We start from the raw sequence: 22,197 nt of genomic DNA, 5'->3' as shown, positions 1-22,197 counted from the left end.
CCAGGCCTCATGGTGGATCAGGGCCTGATGAACGAGGCTGTTACTGTTGGCCGCATGCAACCTGACGTATGAACTACAGTCAGGTTTCCTTACAAACCTCACCTGAACAAAATATTTGGTCAAAGACTTGATACAGCTAAGTCGACTGTATGGGGCCTTTGTCTCTTAGCAGTACCATAGTATGTCCAGTAGGCTCCCCATTCAACAGATCAAGTTCACTGCATTGTAATTAAATCATAAATACATTTTCTTATGTAGCCTATATTACGAAGTGTAAATGTACATGACATTCTTTAATTCTGAACTCATTTATTTACACAAAAAACCTAGGTGCATATGTCGAGGTATTCAGGCTCAATTCAGGAAAGCGGAGAACAGATCCAATTCCCTAGATCTAGAGCCTTCCCCCCCCTCACCAGCGTCAAGGAACCTCCCTTTAAACCATACCCCCGGCCGGGATTGAACCCGCGGTCATAGAGGGGAAAGCGGTAACAAGACTCCTTCACCTTTCAGTCAGTCAGTTCGAATCTTGTCTGACTAACAATTAGTTCTAGTAGTTATAACTTGTCATTTCGTTTCAGCGTGTAATAATAACAATGTTTCAATTATAACTGTCGGGAGACAACCCGTCCTCCGCATGCACCGTTCATTTTAAAACGAATAAACATGGAAATATAAACACATATGCAGTATAATGTGATCCTTTATTGACTACGTTTCGCCCACACAGTGAGCTTTTTCAAGTCACAAACAGATCTACCTGGGGTGGAAGGGACGCGAGTATTTATAGTCAGGTTCAGAATGCTGAGGTCAGGTGGAGAATGCTGCATCTGATGATGTACCGAGTGGGGTTATAGAGTCTAAAATCTTGGGTAGCTTGGAAAGGAGATTGGATAAGTTTGTGAGCAGACCTTCTACAGTGTTCTTTCATTCCTGTGTTCTTATGTGGGATAACGATGAAGAAGTTTCTTGGCAAGTGGTTCAGGTATGTTATAGAAGCCACTATTCTGGTTGAAGTTGTCGGATAGAGAAATAAGTGATGATTCCAGGATTCTTCGGTATTGAGTGTTGTCTTCTGTGGCGATAAGTCTTGAATTTCTGTAGTTTATCAAGTGGTTGTGTGAATTACGGTGTTGTACACAGGCATTCCTTGTGTCGTCAGACCTGCTTGCGCGTACTGGTGTTCTGAAATACGTGTTTGGAGGTCCCTTGATGTTTCGCCCACGTATAATTTATTGCAGTCATTACAAGGGATTATGTATACCCCTGCAGAGGGTGGAAGCTTGTCCTGTCTATCACTGGTAATGTCCTTGATGGTCGTGGTTGTGGAGGTAGATACTTGGAATGAGGTATTGGAAAAGATGTTGGAAACGTGTTTGGCAATGGAGTTGGTGGGGAGGACTATGTATCTCTTCTCGGTAGTGTCTTCTCTGGGTGTGTTGAAAGATGTTTAATGCCCGCCGTCTGCAGTCTCTGATGAAGTGACGAGGATAGTGGAGTTTAGAAAATACTTGTTCAATTATCGTGCATTCTTCTTCAAGAAACTCATTGCTGCAGATTCTGAGTGCACGCAGGAAGAAGCTTATAATTACACCACGTTTAGTTTTGGTGTCGTGGTGAGAGTAGAAGTGGAGAAGATCGTTTTGGTTGGTGGGTTTTCGATAGACTTTAAAACGAAGTTCGTGGTCAGCTTTGCAGAGCAGAACATCAAGGAAAGGAAGAGTGTTGTCGACTTCTTCTTCAAGTGTGAACTGGATTGAAGGCTCGACCTGGTTGAGCTTGTCTTGGAGAGCTTGAACGTTGAAGCGTTTAGGAGTTATGAGGAGAATGTCGTCAACATAACGGAGCCAGGTGACAGACTAAGGAATAATGGTGGAGAAACGTTCGGCTTCTAGATGTTCCATGTATAGGTTCGCCAGGACCGCACTGAGTGGCGAACCCATGGATAGTCCAAAAGTCTGCTGAAAGAGGTGATTTTCGAAAGAGAAACACGTAAAGCCAACACATAGTTCAACAAGGTCGATGAAATCGCTGGCTGGAATGGGAAGATCAAGTGAATCGTCAATTTTCCTGCGCAAGAGATCGATGGCTTGTGTAGTAGGTACTTTGGTGAATAGGGAAGTCACGTCAAGGCTGGAAAGTTTCTTGTTCCTGATGTTGATGTTGCGAATGCGATTGAGAAGATCACCCGAGTGTTTGAGATGTGCTGGACTGATAATACCCAAGAGTTTAGAGAGGTGTTTTGCGAGAATTCCTGAGAGCTGGTGGGGAGCACTGCCTATTCCCGAGGATATGGGCCTCAGTGGGATACCAGGCTTGTGAGTTTTTGGCAGGCCGTACATTCTGGCAGGTTTGGGGTTGCTGGGCATGGTGTGCAGAAGTTTCTTCCCTTGTTCTGAGCCCCTCAGAATGCGGCGAGTCCTTTGAAGAAAAGTTTTAGTAAGGTTGTCCACTTGGTTAGTTGTGAGAGGTTTGTAGGTATCTGGGTCATTAAGTAGATTGAGCATTTTATTCCTGTAATCGTCAGTGTTCATGATAACAACACCACCTCCTTTATCAGCGGTGGTGACCCTGATAGTCGTGTCTTCTGCTAAACCTTTGAGTGCATTGATGTAACGTCGAGGTATGACTGGAAAGCTGCGATAATAGTAATTGGAAAAGTTTAGGAAGACCTGAAATTATTCAAAATCTTTCATCTTCGTCCACTGTCAACCACAGAAAATGAAGCCCTCAGCTTAGGCCTCAAATTCGCAACAGGAATTACGAAACCAAAACAAGACCTCAATTTCATCGCCAAAAACTACAGACACAATTACTCCGACTTCCAAAAAGGCTATCTTCAAGGCATCATCTCAGCAGCCATCTCAACACGCAGCTCCCCAGTCATACCTCGACGTTACATCAATGCACTCAAAGGTTTAGCAGAAGACACGACCATCAGGGTCACCACCGCTGATAAAGAAGGTGGTGTTGTTATCATGAACACTGACGATTACAGGAACAAAATGCTCAATCTACTTAATGACCCAGATACCTACAAACCTCTCACAACTAACCAAGTGGACAACCTTACTAAAACTTTTCTTCAAAGGACTCGCCGCATTCTGAGGGGCTCAGAACAAGGGAAGAAACTTTTGCACACCATGCCCAGCAACCCCAGACCTGCCAGAATGTAAGGCCTACAAAAAACTCACAAGCCTGGTATCCCACTGAGGCCCATATCCTCGGGAATAGGCAGTGCTCCCCACCAGCTCTCAGGAATTCTCGCAAAACACCTCTCTAAACTCTTGGGTATTATCAGTCCAGCACATCTCAAACACTCGGGTGATCTTCTCAATCGCATTCGCAACATCAACATCAGGAACAAGAAACTTTCCAGCCTTGACGTGACTTCCCTATTCACCAAAGTACCTACTACACAAGCCATCGATCTCTTGCGCAGGAAAATTGACGATTCACTTGATCTTCCCATTCCAGCCAGCGATTTCATCGACCTTGTTGAACTATGTGTTGGCTTTACGTGTTTCTCTTTCGAAAATCACCTCTTTCAGCAGACTTTTGGACTACCCATGGGTTCGCCACTCAGTGCGGTCCTGGCGAACCTATACATGGAACATCTAGAAGCCGAACGTTTCTCCACCATTATTCCTTCGTCTGTCACCTGGCTCCGTTATGTTGACGACATTCTCCTCATAACTCCTAAACGCTTCAACGTTCAAGCTCTCCAAGACAAGCTCAACCAGGTCGAGCCTTCAATCCAGTTCACACTTGAAGAAGAAGTCGACAACACTCTTCCTCCTTTCCTTGATGTTCTGCTCTGCAAAGCTGACCACGAACTTCGTTTTAAAGTCACCAACCAACCCACCAACCAAAACGATCTTCTCCACTTCTACTCTCACCACGACACCAAAACTAAACGTGGTGTAATTATAGGCTTCTTCCTGCGTGCACTCAGAATCTGCAGCAATGAGTTTCTTGAAGAAGAATGCACGATAATTGAACAAATATTTTCTAAACTCCACTATCCTCGTCACTTCATCAGAGACTGCAGACGACAGGCATTAAACATCTTCAACACACCCAGAGAAGACACTACCGAGAAGAGATACATAGTCCTCCCCACCAACTCCATTGCCAAACACGTTTCCAACATCTTTTCCAATACCTCATTCCAAGTATCTACCTCCACAACCACGACCATCAAGGACATTACCAGTGATAGACAGGACAAGCTTCCACCCTCTGCAGGGGTATACATAATCCCTTGTAATGACTGCAACAAATTATACGTGGGCGAAACATCAAGGGACCTCCAAACACGTATTTCAGAACACCAGTACGCAAGCAGGTCTGACGACACAAGGAATGCCTGTGTACAACACCGTAATTCACACAACCACTTGATAAACTACAGAAATTCAAGACTTATCGCCACAGAAGACAACACTCAATACCGAAGAATCCTGGAATCATCACTTATTTCTATATCCGACAACTTCAACCAGAATAGTGGCTTCTATAACATACCTGAACCACTTGCCAAGAAACTTCTTCATCGCTATCCAACATAAGAACACAGGAATGGAAGAACACTGTAGAAGGTCTGCTCACAAACTTATCCAATCTCTTTTCCAAGCTACCCAAGATTTTAGACTCTATAACCCCACTCGGTACATCATCAGATGCAGCATTCTCTACCTGACCTCAGCATTCTGAACTTGACTATAAATACTCGCGTCCCTTCCACCCCAGGTAGATCTGGAAATAAATGGTATAAAATACCGACACAATGGAAATATAAACACATATGCAGTATAATGTGATCCTTTATTGACTACGTTTCGCCCACACAGTGGGCTTTTTCAAGTCACAAACAGATCTACCTGGGGTGGAAGGGATGCGAGTATTTATAGTCAGGTTCAGAATGCTGAGGTCAGGTGGAGAATGCTGCATCTGATGATGTACCGAGTGGGGTTATAGAGTCTAAAATCTTGGGTAGCTTGGAAAGGAGATTGGATAAGTTTGTGAGCAGACCTTCTACAGTGTTCTTCCATTCCTGTGTTCTTATGTGGGATAGCGATGAAGAAGTTTCTTGGCAAGTGGTTCAGCTATGTTATAGAAGCCACTATTCTGGTTGAAGTTGTCGGATATAGAAATAAGTGATGATTCCAGGATTCTTCGGTATTGAGTGTTGTCTTCTGTGGTGATGTCTTGAATTTCTGTAGTTTATCAAGTGGTTGTTGATTCCACCTCTGCAATCAATGCCCTCTCCCATCCTCAACCACAGGCCATGTTCACCTCATCACATCGATCCTGAGCATAATGACAGCCTTAGAAGTTCAGGGTAACAGATCGACATTGAACTGGATCCCCAGCCATGCTGGCATCCGGGGAAATGAGGCGGCAGATGATGCAGCCAAGGCAGCAACAGACTATCCACATGTTGGGATTACTGTTCCAATCAGCCTACGACAGACCAAACTGGTGGCTGCCAGAGCCATGAAACTTATGGGGGAGGTCTTAGGTGATACCCCATCTCAACAGTGGTACCGAGCAGAGACTCAGGGAGAACCACCTCCATATGATAGAAGCTGGTCCAGAGCGCAGTGTACCGCCATCCATCGGCTTCGTTTGGGCTTTCCCACAGCCAAGATGATGGTGGACAAGGCTGTGGAGATGTGCCAGTACTGTCAGCACGTTGTCCAGCGGCCCCTAACACACAATCTTCTGGAGTGCGAAGTTACTGAGACACTCCGCAGGCAACTAGGAGTGATATTCCCTCCCGAAGAGGAACCAGAGATGACTGCGGCCGCACTAGTGTACCATGGAGTCAACGAACCAGACAAGCTGTTGCCTGTGATAACGACATATCCTCCTCCTCGCTAGTGTCCATAGTTAGGAGTACATACGGTGTTGTCGCTTATGAGATGCACCAGTTGAACTGACCAGAAGAGTGCTTGAACAGCATATGTCGCATCATTGTAGAAACCTTTCTCCCTCGGGAGCCAGAGACGGGTCATTGCAAGATTGAGACCCGTGAGAGGACTACGGTCTTGGCGAACATTATACACCCCAGGTAGATCTGTTTGTGACTTGAAAAAGCCCACTGTGTGGGCGAAACGTAGTCAATAAAGGATCACATTATACTGCATATGTGTTTATATTTCCAGGTAGATCTGTTTGTGACTTGAAAAAGCTCATTGTGTGGGCGAAACGTAGTCAATAAAGGATCACATTATACTGCATATGTGTTTATATTTCCATTGTGTCGGTATTTTATACCATTTATTTCCAACGAATAAACATGCGTTACTTTCCGCACGGTCTAAGTCGAGTCCAAACTCGGAAGTAAGTTTGTGGTGTTGAAATACCCGCGAACATTATTATTATTATTATTATTATTATTATTATTATTATTATTGGAGAAGCGCTAAACCCGTATGGGTCATAGTACCTGGGGAAATGGGAGACAATCAGATTTCATCCGAGAAGATGGATGGCTCCCATTCCTTGAAACATCAGTCCTTTAACCTAACATCAAGGCACCCCTCCTTGAAAAGTACCCGTGAACAAAACTTCAAAGTATGTCTCCGGAAATAATCGAAGCCTCAGCACAAAAGAAAGAAAATGTCTCAGTTATATGGCGGGAGAAGAGGCAGAGGCGGTGGGCAGTGTTTCTGAAGATCTCCATAAGCAAATACATTCATCAGGGGATGAGAGGAAGGCAAACGTATGCGTCGTCTCCTATACACACATACATCCACGACCGTTAAGTTTCATGTGTGTAGAAAATAGCAAAGCGGATACTCAAGGGGCACTGAGTGGATCTGGAGAAGATAGGAGAGCAAGAGGACCCACGAGAGAAATACAGAGTAGGAGGAGAATTAACGATACATGATGTGTAATACTGTGATACTGAAGACTGGGTTACCTCTTTTAAGTAAATACACTGTTATCAAAATAATTAAAATTTCAGTTTCTAAAACGTAAGTTATAAACTTTAATTTCAAGGAGCCTCAAAAAGAGAAATAATTAAGCATATTTTGTACCTATTTCTGCCACAGCAACACGAAATGTGCCAAACTAATAATTTTGCATCACTCGACTCACGAAATCGTAATGACACGATTGCAAACAAACCATACCCCGGCCGGGATTGAACCCGCGGTCAGAGTCTCAAAACTCCAGCCCGCCACGCTAGCTGGAGATTCGTCTGTAAAAACTTGCATTTGTGGTCACAGTGGTCCCTGTGCTAACCTTCCTATGGTGTAGAAATATACCTAGTTGGACGAATCTTATTGTGGCTAGCTGGTCTAGTGGCTAACGCGACGGGCTGGAGTTTTGAGACTCTTTGACCGCGGGTTCAATCCCGGCCGGGGTATGGTTTGGTTAATTTTGCATCGTTGTGAGTTCAAGTATCCGTACTGTATAATTTTCCCACATACATTTCTGATTGTACGTTAAACCTGAAAATTAAGATAAGAAGTCTGGCATTAAACCACGAACTGATTTTAATCAGCCTTTACCTACTGTGGACTCTCAGAAGGGGTTAATTAGATGGTTAAAATCGCGGACGGACCAGACATAAGATTGGTAGTACAGTATATAGGACGCACTCGGAGTTAACTTTTTATTATAGTCTAAGGCTGTTATCCTATCTCAGCCTATTTCAAGACCCAACCTTATCTAAGGTATACTATAACCCTTAGGATAGATCCAACAAACGTCTACCAACACCCAGGTACCTATTTAACGCAGGTTGAACAGGGGCACCAAGTGTAAGGACACTTGCGCACACGTCTGCACCCGCCCCAGGACTGAACCCAGATCCTTTGGCTGAAAGCCAAAGGATCTATCTTGATTCGTTTTTATTTTAACCTCAGGCAGCAGTGAGCTACAAACATGGTTTTAAGGTTCCAATGTAGTCTTGGTAAAGCTAGGCACTTTATTTTCTACCTCATTAATACCTGTTTACATTCCAATTTTGTCATGTCACGGATTACATTTTTTTGCTCCTGTGGGTTTATTTCTTTGCGCATTTGCCTCTACTGTCCCTTCTTTTACATGTTACTTGTGTGATGCTCCCTGTTTTTTTTCTTTACCTCACAACTAACACACACACACACACACACTTACAAACACACAACAGGCCCAGTGTCTTAGCGACAAGTACCTTTGATAAATGCTAACACACAATTAAGCATAAAAGTACAGATCGCAGTGATCAGCCTAGGGAAAGCTCTCCATCTCACATTCTTCCTTCACATAAAAATATCAGTAATTGCAAGGAGCCTATTGACCCTTACTAAGCAGCTTCTATTCACATTAGAATTTTATCACTCATGTTTGTCTAACATTGGAAACTTACCAGCATTTTGCTCAGTGATAACTTGCCGGTCATATTCGTAGCTCTATTTCTTGCAGCCCTCATGCTTACTTTTGCATTTTTTAAAATATGAAATTTTCCTATTTGAATTAATTGTTTCGAGTTCCAGCCATATTTACCTGATACTTGCAAAACCCTCACGTTTTTAACAAATTATGGAACACGGGACACAACATGCATAGGTCAGCTCCTGTAACTGCAAATAAGTGATTACCAGTAGTTTCCCACCAAGTCAGGATAGCCCACAGAAGGGAAACACTCACTATTACTCAAATTCAAGTTGTCTTTCCAAAGTTATTGGATATGACGATTAAAATCACCCCCTGAACTGCAACATAAGTACCTATCATCATCTCGGGACTTTCCCTCAACTGAGCACATTCCCGGCCATGATATATCACGCTCCTCCTCACACTAGCACATCACGCAAATTTATTTTTGAATATTAATCCTTGCAGGCTGCCTCTCCCCTCCCCGGAAAAGTTAACTCAAGTTATGCAAAAATTATATAAACTAACCAAAAATGATTGCAATATAAAAGTTTTCTTTTTTCTTTACCTAACCTGTGTAAGACTGCATAACTTGAAACTGTTTTCATTGGGAGGAGAACTGTCAGATAACTCCCTAGGATCACACTTTCCTGTTTTCCTGACAAATACAACACAACCAACACCTGTTTCTCATACATTCCTTCACCCTACCTTGCCTCATTATCCCCTCTCTCTCTCTCACCTCCCTTGCTATCCTGTATTTTAGACGGAAAATGCAGCACTCGAGCTCATTATGGGAGAAAACCACTAGTGTGTTTGACCAACAGACGAGGTGGTCGCTTCATTAAGGGAACTACAAAAAGTATTATCCGTTGCACGATTATGGTCAACACAAGACACCCCTCACCACTTTGGTGATGATGGTGTTAATGGTCAGGGAATTTCTTGTGTTGGTGATATTAGTTGCTAGCTATGCAAGCTGCGGTAGAGCTGAGGATATTATTATATATGAGAGTAACAGTGGTTTTGGTTATGATTTTGGTTGCTGTTAGTTAAATGCAGGTTGTTGTGGAACTGAGGATATAAGGGGTGGTGATGGTGGTGGCGGGGACAGTCCTTAGCTGGGGAGAGGAAAAGAGGCAAACAGTGTTGGCAACCTCCACATGTGTTTACAAATCACCCCCTCCCCCCATCCCATTCTCCAAGTAAAACAGTAAAATATAATTATGAAAATTTTTCGTATGTCAATTTTTAATTTGCACGCAAAACTAACATAGCAATCTAACCTAACATTACTAAAATTAGTAATGTTAGGTAATAAAAGAAATTACCTAATCTAAGACTATTCATAATTAATAGCACTGTTTGCCATGAGGATGAAGCAACCCGCGTTGACTTGAGGCAGCCTCAAGGATATCCTGTGACCGGTTTCGAGGGTCCTATCTCAGCCAAGACTGAGGTCAAATTCCTTGTTTACTGCCTGGTCAACCAGACTGTTTCTGCTTACGGCCCACATGCATGCAAACATGATGATGATAATAATAATAATAATAATAATTATTATTATTATTATTATTATTGGATCATAAGCCCTTCTCCGGCATCATGATCTCCTCCTTAGAAGCAGCAAACGAAAAGTAGTATTAAACAAGCAAAAAAAATCAGAAAATTGGTTTCAGCCAGAAGCTGATCTGCATTTTCAATTGCGAAAACCCGGCACATCTGGTATTGTGAAATTTGTGTAGCGAGTTAGGTTTACTTCTGCTTATTCCTTGTTTCAGAATAGCTTTGAAAAAAAAAAATGTTTGCGACCACAAGGAGTTCAATTTCAAATGAAAATTTCGTTTTATATAAGAACATAAGTAGGCCTCGTAAGTTTTACAGGCAATCATGATATCCTAACCTTACCACAGGAAACCAGCGGTTCGACCCGTCCTAAAGCCAACGTCGATTTCTTATGTAATGCTAGGTTAGGTTAGGTAAGGTTCGTCAGGAAACAGGACAAATGTTTCCTGACGCGGGTCTTAGTCAGATGATGACCCGCCTTTGGAGCTTTTGGTCATCTGACCGAGGCCTTCCGCTGGCTTACCGGTCCACCCCTTTAAAAATTATGGTCATTTATAACCTTACGTAATGCTCTAGTAAAATTTATCGATATGATCTGGTATTTTTCATTAGATGTTAAAAGGAAAACGAAGGTGGACAGTAACGAAATGCTGCCCTTATGCTAGATATGGTTTCAATTATCTCAGATCAATTCATAAGATGCATGAATAAAAGGGAAGAACGTTTAACGTCACAAGGAAGTACTATGATATATGTGGACGAACATGATTATCGAGACGACTTTATGCGATACAGACATGAGTAAGAAGCAAACTGGCTTGAGTGATTCCATCATTCAAAGTGGAAGCGTTTTTATAATGCAAGAAGGCAAAATAAAAGAAAAAAAGCTTGAACAGGTCCTGCTGAACAGTTTGAATCTGGGCTGATACTCGCAAATGTTGTGATACTCATCAATTCTCGTGATGTTAATGTAAAGAATATGAGCTATGAACTACAACCAGTTCCATCCTCTCTGTGTTTCTTCCGAAAAAGAGATCATGTATACGAATTACTAAATCAAAGTCAACTTTGCAATTAGGGAGCCTGATGAAACAAGCAAAACTAAGGGAGAGCATCAGGGTGTACGTAATCTTTGACAGCTACTGCACAGTATCAAATGTGGTAATAAATGTGACAGTGTAGCTCAGGTTGCTACCATGAGTACTGTACAGCATCATTTGCATTTGAACTCTCCTCCTCCATCTTAACAGAATGTGTTGACTGTTACGCTCAAAAGCCACAGTTGATTGATATGGTATGTGATGAACGTCAGACTACAATGAAACAGTCAAATAACCCTAGCAGTCTAGTGCTTACTGGAGAACCTTTATACCTAAGAGATATGCCGTGGGTTAGTTATCCAAAGGCATGAGTTGAAAGTCCGTGCATGAGGGAGTTGATGCAATCATTCCTCACCATACGGCATCAAACTCTCGGATGTCAGAGTATCAAAGCTGTCAGTGATGACACACATCAATGTCTGAAAAGAGACAGCTGACCACAAGTTTAGATGGAGCTCAAGTCAAGGACTTTTGTCAGTCAATATGGGTGCCGTAGTTGCTGAACATAGATATAACTTCATAATTGCTCTTTAGCTCATGAGCTCGCTGGTTGCACTACGGTGCATATAACTGGCATGAAGAAAAACTAAGGCCGTAAAGGCTCTCGAGGCAAGAAACGTTTAGAAATACAAAAGATTCCTCAACAGACTTGGAAGATGTTATTAAAGAATCAACATCCTTCATTGGCGTTTGCTAGGCTGAACTGCTAGGCGGAGAACCAGTCATATATCCGCCATACTATTTCACTCCTAAGGATAGGATGAAAATGTGCATGTGTTTTGCAAAAACTTACAACTTTACTTCATACTGCTAAGACACTCAATGAAAACTTCAAGAGAGTGGATTTTCATGCAAGTATATGGAGGGCTGCTCGGTATGAGGAACCTCCAAGCTTAGATCCAATGATATCTGAGCGGGAGAAATATGAGTTTGCCAAGACTCTCTTTGGTGATCCATTTACCTTAAGATGTTCGAGTTTCACAGCCATGAGTCCCGAGACTGTTCCTCAGTAACTGCAGCAATGATCATCCCTACTGATCTCCTGGATGTGGAAGTGCAGCTCCTCATCTGTATTTTGCAAATGTGGAGGATCTAACATTTTTAAACATAATGACGAAAGACATTCTGAAAGATAATGTAAACTAGGAAGCTTATGATAATGAGGATTAGTTCATTAGTATCTTAGTTATTAGGGTAGTGTTAGAGAGAAGTTCAATGTTAAACTGTCAGAAGGATTATAACTTGTAGTTTGACCCATGTTTTATTCTCATGACACTGCTATGGAGTTAGGAAAGGTATTTTAGGGAGAAACTACTGAGCAAGGCTGATCATCAATAGTGTACTGGTATTAATCGAATATGTCACATATACTACTGTTTACAAATGAAAACAATTATTGTTGAACATATTACACCGTTTGAGTAACATATGTGGGTACATAGTAAAATGTTAGGTTAATGTTTGCTGAGCCTAACCTAACCCAAAATAAATGTACCGGGTATGCGAACTATTCAATATAGTTCGCTTTCCTTCCTTTGCCTAATGCAAAAAAGGCTAAGAGGGTAAGAGTTTCAATGCTTGTAACCACTACTTTATGGTAAACGCAGCAGCCATCTTGGATTTATGAGTTATATGGAATTATCCTACCACCATCCCTACTAACAGGAAAGTGCAAAGGGCGACTTCCTTTACATAAAAAATGTTGTTAGCAATAAATCTGGCTGAAATACTTAACATTCATGTTTTTCTGTCTTGAAATATTCATTCATGATCGTCTACTACCTTCACAACCATCTTGGATTTCTCAAATTGCTTAAATGTGACAGAATGACAACGTTTGATTATAAATCGAGACATTCAACACGTTTAATGTCAACCAAGAACAATTATGCACCATTAAATTCTAGGTTCATCCATCTTTCCACCATACTATGATGGCCATGTAGGCCTGTGGCCTATTTAGCTTAGATTAGGTTAGGGTACAGTGTTTTCTATTAGCAAAAAAAAAAAATAACCAAATATAAATACCACAACGCTAATATATGTAATAATACATAAAGACGATAATGACTTTTGAAACACTAACAGATAATTGCGTTTTCTTCCTAAAGTTAGTGTCACACGTCCGATGGTCTTATGCCAAAGTGAAATAATGACGATGCTTAGGAGGGTGAACTGCGGCTCTTGAGATGTCCTGCGCCGTGTCAGAGGGATAACCTAAATACCCACGAATTTGCGGAGAAATTAAGTAGTCGTCAGAAGGTAAAGGGAAAGTCCATACTATTATTTTACGCGTTGTATCTAATGGGTAAGTTAATCTTGTGGGTGTTGAATGCCGAGCCTATTGCATATACTAATAGGCCTGAGGATCTGTCTACAGTGGCGGTTAGACCAGGAGATACATTAGGCACTTCAAGGTCTGACTGAAGTTACGAAGATACATGAAATATACGATAGCCTCTGGATGTTCTGAGTAGGTGTGCAAATATCACCATCTTCAGTAGGGTCTTAAGTTCATTGCCAGATTCATGTGAGGTATAAAACGACGTGCCTGTGTATGATCCCTTGCGAGAAAGCTTGTTTAGGATATAAACTTTTTTAAAATAAAATGAGCATCGAGGGCCTTGCAGGCAGAGTTAATAATGCTAGATTACAGTCGAAATAAAAATCAGACACTTGCAGCTACATTAAGCCCAGTAATGTGATAATATGATAATATCGAAATTTATTCAAGAGATAAACGGATTTTATGAGCAGTTAGGGCGCTTTCTCACCCCTGATTATGGCTTCCCAGGTACTCTCTCAAGCTATATATTAGGAATCCCCCGGATAGCCACCCAATCGTTTGTCAAATTTCAAGAGGCATCAGCAGACAATCATGTCCAGATAAATCATGTCCTAATCCTCCAGACTAAAATTCTCCTTGAAAGCCCTCGGCTACCACAGATGTTATTGCCTTCACTAAAGGCTTCCTCCCCATTTGGACATAGAATGCCAGGGGATATTGGTGGTGAGGGGAGGACCACACCTCCCGCCCGCCAGAGCTATGCTCTTAAAAGGCTCAAGCATGAAGGTTTATTATACACAAGCGATGGGTTGATAAGGCCGAGTGTAAAGGAGGTCTGGAGTGTGTCACTCCTCACCACCAAGACTGCTGCAAATTCTCTGGTAAACCTCAGAGCGAATGAATATGATTATTATACTCAAATGCCAAACCAACAGGCGTCGTACAGCGTTTAGGAAACGGGAGGTAATCCGGTTTGATTCAACGAAGGGAAGGGTAACTTAAATTCCTTGGATCAAGAAGTCTTCAGCAACGAGGTACTCGCGTCGCCAGACAAGCCTAGCCCCGGGCCGCGCTGCAAGAGTAAGAAAACTCACAAAATCCTTCGAAGGTATATCAAAGTTACAAGGGAAATCTTTGTAAACATTAAAAATATAAAACTTTGCCGTAGTAATAAAGCCAGTATCTCAGCATTAATTTAGAAGATAAACTTATAAAAAAAGTATCCCCTTTATATGCAAATGGTAATAATTTAGTTAATGGCTCTCCATCTGTTGCAAATGATACAGTGGACTTTGTAATAGCAAGAGGCTGACAGATGCAGGTAGTGCAGCCAGTAATTCTTCAGGTAAAGAGCCCGGACGACCACGGAATAAAGACATTCATCAGAGATCTCAAGAGGCTATGTCATTATCAAGTCGTCAACTGGACGATCCATCAGACTAGGGACCAGGGAAGGCCACTGCAGCTCATCTACAGGACCTGCTGTGCTCTCATCCCCTCCCTACCGCCATCTCTATCCATACTGCCACCTGCAGATTCTCTCTCTCTTTCTCTCTCGCCTAAATGGTAGTAATAATTTATCACAAGTTATGTACACTGATGGATCTAAGCAGGAGTCTACTGGCAGGGTTGCATCTGCTCTTGTTGCCACCTACCTAGTTAAGAACGATGGCAACTTTCTTGAGTTAGGCATAAACATTAACAACTGGGTGTCTACACTGCATTAGGCGCTAAAGCTAACTTATGACAATGAGCTTGACTATCATCATTACTTATTCTGTCATCACTGAATGCTCTTGACTCACATAATGACTAAACATCCTCATTGGAGAAGCCAGGTATAGATACTAAAAACTCCGGGAAAAGGGAATTAATGTACAATTGCTATGGATCCCATCACATATTGGATTATTCCTTCATGATAAAGTTGATACGTTAACCAAGAAAAGTACCCTGAAGGAGAGAGTAGAATATAACAAGATAACATGAACGTAGATAAGTACGTTTATGGAGCAACTTGTAATGTGAACAGACTGATGTTGCAGTGGCCAGGCTTAGGCTTGATTACAAGTACTTCTGGCAGTTTGGGAGAGACAGGTGATGATCAAACCAAATGCAAAGTATGTGACCAACCCCATGGTCATTATCTTCAACACTGCTTAATTGTCCACTTATTGAGGAATATAGAGACAAACCTATGTGACATGTCAAGATATTAATGAAAATAAAATACCAGATATATTAAGCAAATTTCCTAAATCTGCTTGTAACGGATAAGTGAACTGTAGATATAAATCCAGATGTACTCGAGTTAACCCTTTTTGGGCCTAGTTCTTAGGCCTTTTGTGTATACATATGCTCTTGCGCTACCGTCCACAGGATGGATATGGGGTGCACAATAAACTAGCTAATTCGGTGGCAAAATCTAAATCTAATCTCTCTCTCTTTCTCTTTATACTGCTATTGCAATTTTCCATATTAGTTTTTCAGAGTTGATTTTCGTCTAGTGATTTTAGAATCCCTATTCGCTTTGAACGTAAATTGTTTACACTTATCTTCCTAACACGAATTTTCGTATTGTTAATTTGTGGAAGATCTTGTAGCCAAATGTTCGTGTTACAGGAGCACTTCTGTGAGGATTTGAGTAACACACAATAAGCGGAATTACCCCAAACATTACACATTTCCTGGCCCAAACTGATGTTTAGTTTTTTCAGGTACTGACGTTTTCCTCACCAGTCTACCTAATACTACTTTATTTTTACTAAATGCTTTAATATGAGTTTGTATCCGGTACTGCCCTAGAGCAAGGACACGGAAAATTTTGAGCATTCTCCTCTCCCACAAGTCCGTGTTTATACAAATAGTATCTGTAGCTCAGCTAGCGATTGAGTTTCCTCATACAATTGCTAAACCCGTAGAGGTCATACAGTGTCTTGGGAATTGGAGGCAATCAGGTCTGATCCAAGGAAGAAAATGATAGCCCCAGTTATCTGCATGAAGAGCCCTCCGACACATCTCACTACCTCTACCTTCCTGAGTTTCAAACGCGTAATTTAATGATTTTTGGGGAGGAAGAGCAATTTCGAGGACCTCATCATTTAAATATGCTATTTAGGGTGCCCTGGAAACTTTCGGAAAGGAGATAGACAGTTACTGGAGTCATGCAAATGACTGCCGACAACTTCTGGGAAATGGACACGAATGCATTCTCACTTAGCACACCTTTACCGAAAACGTTTCGGCCACTGAACCTTCATTATTTCAAGCACTTGTATTGGACATGATTAGCTTCCAAGGGCCGAAATATTTTAAATAAAGGAGTTTCAAGCGAAAGCATTCGTGTCCATATCCCCTGTCGTTCCTTCCTGTACCCCGTTTCACTTGCACATATAATATACATACAACATACCTGTGACCGGTATTTAGAGTTTTTCTACCTTAGCAGCCCTGCCTGGGGCCAGACTTTTCTGTTGACTGCCAGTTTAGCCACGCTGTTGCTGTTGGGGGTTGTATTACCCTAAGTGTAGGCGTGACGACACAGTCTCCTGCATTAGGGACTTCAGCTGCCGGGGTCATTAGCACTGGGGCGTGACGACAAGTATGGAGGAAATGCCTGGGCAGTGATGAAGACGTTAACAGGACGCTAAAGTGTCTTGCCTCACCATCCACCTGATACCTATACTATGAAGGGGCATGCTTTATACACTACTCACGATTCATATGTGAATGAATGCTTGTTAATGTTAAAAAATAACAAGCTAACTAGGAAAACACATAAATCGATTATGTATATTCTGACCTCTAGCTGAGAACTTCTGGAGCAGAATGTAGAAGGGAATGGAGCAGGATACAAAGGGTAGCAGGTCAAGTAATATGAAAATTCAGCAAAAGGTATATGATATTTCTAGTTTTAGAGAGCATCGTTGTAGGTCTACTGGCTCATATTAGAATTTTTGTCAAACGAAAAATACGAATATTCGCTAACCAATGCGGGTGAGTTTGAGTGCTATAAATAATTTTACTGTGGAAACTTATCAGTCGGATCTATCGCCACTGGCCTCTGCTGTGGATTCTATGAGGGCTGATTCGATAATCTTTCTCTTACCTGGGTAATAAATTTTATGCGTGATGTTAGCTTGCGCTCATCGTCTAAATGACAAGTTTTCTCTCAAAAGAAAACCCATACATTTTCCTAATACACAGCCACTTCGCCAAGTGTCAGATCAACCAGGCTGTGAGCTAGCGACCTCTAACATAAACAGCCTGTGATGAATGGTTTGAAAAACCGACAAGTTGAAGATTGAGACACTTATGCAACATATGGGAATCTTTATTCAGGAAACGTTTCGCCACACAGTGGCTTCATCAGTCCAATACAAAGTAGAAAGGCGTAAGGAGAGGAGGAGTTTGAGGTTATCAGTCCCTCAGCTTGGAGTCGATGTGTTCAGTTCATTAACCTTCTACAAGATTGATGGACTGAACACATCGACTCCAGGCTGAGGGACTGATTGCCTCAAACTCCTCCTCTCCTTACGCCTTTCTACTTTGTATTGGACTGATGAAGCCACTGTGTGGCGAAACGTTTCCTGAATAAAGATTCCCATATGTTGCATAAGTGTCTCAATCATAAACAGCCTGGTTTAGCAGGCAGTTAAAAGAAAAGCCTGGCCCGGGGCCGGGTTGCGAGGCTAGGAAACCTCTCGAAACCAGTCACAGGTGTCAGGGGACCTAGATGGAAACTGAAAACAAACTCACAGGGATGTTAGGAAGTTTTTTTTTTTTTTTTGTCTCTGAGTGGTTGTAACATGGAGTGAGTTTAACAAGGCATTGATGGAGGCAAACGCTATACACAGCTTCAAAAGTAAATATGGTAAGGTCCTAGAGATCACAAGCCAGCAATGCCGTTCAAAATAGTTAAGTTAGTACATTTTACACGCTTTTATTTTTTACGCAGTTATTGCCATTGTCGTAGAAAATGAATGTCATGGATCCCCTACTATTTTTACAGGGAACAGAGTCTAGCTAAAAAAAAAAAAAATTGGGAACCTCTAATTGCCTGACTTCAGAGACAGTCTGAACAGTTCCCCTCTGCCATTGCAAGTGCTCTCTGAGCCAATCTCGAGAGCCCCCTACTAAGCCAGTTCAATCGACCATTGTTACAGAGCCGCTACAAGGGTTTTACGCTGCTCCACTCGGCTGGGGGGCCAGGAACCCTGCTCACCATGACAATTGTGAGGGTGCCCGCGCATAATGAAGCCACTGCAACAAGGACAGGCTGGTGGTAACGGTCATTGTTTCCTCCCAGACGGCTGCCTTTGTTCTCCGTGTTGCCTCTAACATATGGGTGAAACAATGGCCAATCACATTCTCTAGAAACCTCTTTGGTGAGACTTGAATTATGTAGATCTTTATGTAGCGACCTGCAAGTGTCCTTTTATCCATGCAGAGATTTATCTACATTGAAAGTTATTTTAATGCCTATTTTAGGTATTAAAATAATCACGACTAGTGTTAAAAAGGTTACACGCAGCCTTAATGACTTGTGTATCCGATGTTTTTTCTTGTTCAAGTATCAATCTGCAAGCGCATAAAATAAAGTTAAAAACTGCACCTGGAAAACTATGTGAATATACCTAAAGCTACATACAGTACGAAGTAGCAACACTTACCCTCTGCTCGCCACTTTAATACTTACCCCTCTGCTCACCACTCCTCAAACTACACGTTACGCAGTAGCAGTAGTTTCCCTTCGCCCACCACCGAAACTTCCTACGACACTAAGCACTTACCATGGGCTGACAACTCCTGAAACTACATGTGTTACGAAGTAGCAGTACTTACCCTCTGCCAACTAAGACGTTTCTTCTGGTGTGTCTGGGAATATGTTGGCTGCGACGGTAGGAACGAAGGTCCTCTCCTGCGTTAGCATCCACCGGGGGGCAAATCATCGTCACTACCACCAAACACACGCCAAATAAAATCACACGCCGCCATTTCAACAACCGACACCACTCTCTCATCGTGGTGTAACTCCTTAGTCCGCTGTCTGAGGCACTTCGAATCTTCAGTCACTTATTTCGTATCTTACACTGGTGTTACTTTTGTCACTTTTATATATATTCTTAATAAATGTCTGTAATGTGTACTTTTTCTATTGTAGAAGGACATACACTGATTAAAATGGTATATGATAAATGTTACTGTAATGTCCAGTATTTTTTAGAAACATTGGAAAAAGGTTGTTGAAATTTAAGCTTATAACAACCATCTGCATTTAAAAAATAAATACATGTTAAAAAGATAAATCTTGTTTTTCCTATCTTATTTGAGTTTTAGTATCTACAGAGAATGTCAATATGCAATTTAATTTGAAACTTCAGCCCTTAAATAGTCTCCAGAAATAGTTGGTCACCTTAAATAATTTTGTATACAAGACCACAAATAATAAAAAAATACGTCATATAAATCAATCATAAATTTGTGATGGATCAACTAAGGTGGTTTAGGCAACTCATAAACCAAACTGGCACATCATCACTCAGATTGATATATCATGCATATCCTAGTCATCCTTACGAGCCTCCAACATTTTTATTGTCATGAATACAAGAGTCAAGAGGTCGAGATACCTCACAGCCTCACGGTGCAGTTCAGTGAATGGCGTCCACTTACTAAGTGAAGAGGGAACGCCTTGGTGCTGGTGAAGGGTTCCTGAGTCAAGGTAGTGGAGCTACCTTTCCCCTTCCTCAGCTCAAACCTAAGCGCTGTATGACCTCTGAGGGTTTAACATTTCCCCATAAATGAAAATCGTATGGCAAATTTCATTACCTCGAATGTTTAGGAAAAAATCTCAATTCACTATACAATGAAATTTATGAAGACGAAAATTAGAAGTTCAAGAAATCGAATGAGAAAATGTTCGATTTTTTTTACTGTTTCTCCCTTCAAATGGGGGGGGGGGGGAAGCCAAAAAGCTAGAGAAGGGTTCTTGAACCAAGGATATGGAGTTACTCTTCCCTCTGATCAAACTTGATTGACTCCCATGCCTCAGGGTGCTGTACAATTGTGTTGTAGAGGTCTAAGCACAGCTCAGACCTCTACAACACAACTGTCCTCAAAGATTTGTTAAGCTATACCATGAATTAAAGAAAAATCCTAGACTTCACCTTACGAAACAAAGCAAATGCGAGAGTAATTATGGACAGAGTAGATTATAGTAGAAAAATAAACATGTTATTAGAAGACTGGGGAATTTATGACCCCCTCTAAATTCTGCTCCCTTTTATATTCACTCCACCTTCTCTCTTCCCCTACACCACGACCCACCTTCTCCACCATAACGATATCTCAGTTCTCTTACATCACTATCATCTTCCCTCCCCTCCCCTCATCTTTTTAGAACTTGCACACAGACCACACCCACCCTTACTGTTTCCACCTTGTATACCATCAACACAGAAACTAAAATAATTTTTTAAAGGGGTAGGCTTGTTAGCCAGCGGAAGCCCTCCGTCAGATGACCAAAAGATCCACTGGCGGGTCATCATATGACTATCCACTGGCGGGTCATCATATGACTAAGACCCGCGTCAGGAAACACTTGTCCTGTTTCCTGACGAATCTCACCTAGCCTAACACAGAAAAAAATTCTCTCGTATTTACCTTTCATACGGTTATCCACAACCTGGCGAATACAACTATGCAAAACAAAGTCATTACGGATAAAAACACTCGTTAGAAACACATCTTTAATTTATAAATTTTCGCTTCTCTTTTACTCACTGATGACATTCACCTTGTACCCCATGTACATTTTATTCTCAATGTAGCTACCACTAAATAATGATCTGACATACATGTATCTGTCCCCCCTCTGAAAAACTTGCACATCCAGCAGTCTTCCCATCAACCTTTTATCTACTAATACATAGTCTAACAAACAGCTGTCATTACCCTCTGTAGTCTATATCATATCTCGTGTAGTTATTTATATTTCTTTTCTTAAAATACTTATAACCTATTACAAAAACTCTTTCCATACATATTTCAATTAAAGGCCCCCATTACCCTTTACCCTGGCACTCCAGACTTACTCACTATTCCCTCTACAATAGTTTCTCCCATTTTAGCATTAGGTCTTGTCTATTTTTTTTGTAAACCATGCGGTAATACGAATATTTAAAGTTACTTGCATCACACCATCTTCATTCATCTACCTCCAGTGATCGGCAATTTCTCAAGACTAAACTTACAGCGAACACTGATACAGAATGAAGAAAAATTAAATGACAATGACAAATTGTTCAAACTCATTATAACCCGTCAATCGTGATTGTTAAGTTCGTAAAAAAATAGATTAGGAATTATGTGTTGAAACATTTATCAAAGATTAGCGCTTAACATTAAATAATGATAGAACATTCTTTCTCCAGTGTCCTAAGCAAAAACTTGTCCAGCAGAGACTAACTTGTTCTAATATTTCCTGCCTCATCTGACACACTCGCGGCTGTAAGTTTAACCACAACTATCAAGATTGATCATTACATTGGCAACCCTGTCGACAGGTATAAAATCCAAACCAAATCCATGATGTCCGAAGCATTACCTTTTACTAAATGGTTTTTAATACCACTGCAAGAACCACCAGCCGTTAACTAATGATCTTACATGACTAAAGCAAGAACCTTCTCCTTTGACAAACGTTCATGTACAATTCCATATCAGCAAGAAGCAAAACTTAACACTAGCTAAATTTTGGCTGATCATACATAAATCTGACAGGATCAAACTTTATTACATTACGTAAATGTAAATGTTCGGCTATACAAGAATGCCATAAAAATGTTCACCTCTAAATAATTGAAG

The 22,197-nt window shown here is 41.4% G+C and overlaps 1 protein-coding gene across 8 annotated transcripts in view; it reads right to left on the bottom strand.

The window, feature by feature from the left end:
• Nucleotides 1-22,197, bottom strand: part of LOC128696743 (uncharacterized) — a 318,805-nt gene that overhangs the window by 168,811 nt on the left and 127,797 nt on the right. For 3 of the 8 annotated variants that reach the window (XM_070094501.1, XM_070094500.1, XM_070094499.1), the window contains exon 2: nucleotides 19,174-19,600. The exons of 3 other annotated variants lie outside the window; for them this stretch is intronic. In XM_070094501.1, the coding sequence (XP_069950602.1) occupies nucleotides 19,174-19,352 (179 nt within the window). In that variant the 5' untranslated portion in view covers nucleotides 19,353-19,600. The remainder of the gene's footprint in view (nucleotides 1-19,173; nucleotides 19,601-22,197) is intronic. 2 more of the 8 variants (XM_070094503.1, XM_070094502.1) reach the window with 1 other exon arrangement.

Source organism: Cherax quadricarinatus, chromosome 46 (assembly GCF_038502225.1).
Source record: "Cherax quadricarinatus isolate ZL_2023a chromosome 46, ASM3850222v1, whole genome shotgun sequence".
In the NCBI taxonomy this organism is placed as follows: Eukaryota; Metazoa; Arthropoda; class Malacostraca; order Decapoda; family Parastacidae; genus Cherax; species Cherax quadricarinatus.
Note: the sequence above shows the minus strand (reverse complement) of the source record. Positions and strands in the feature narration are given on the sequence as shown.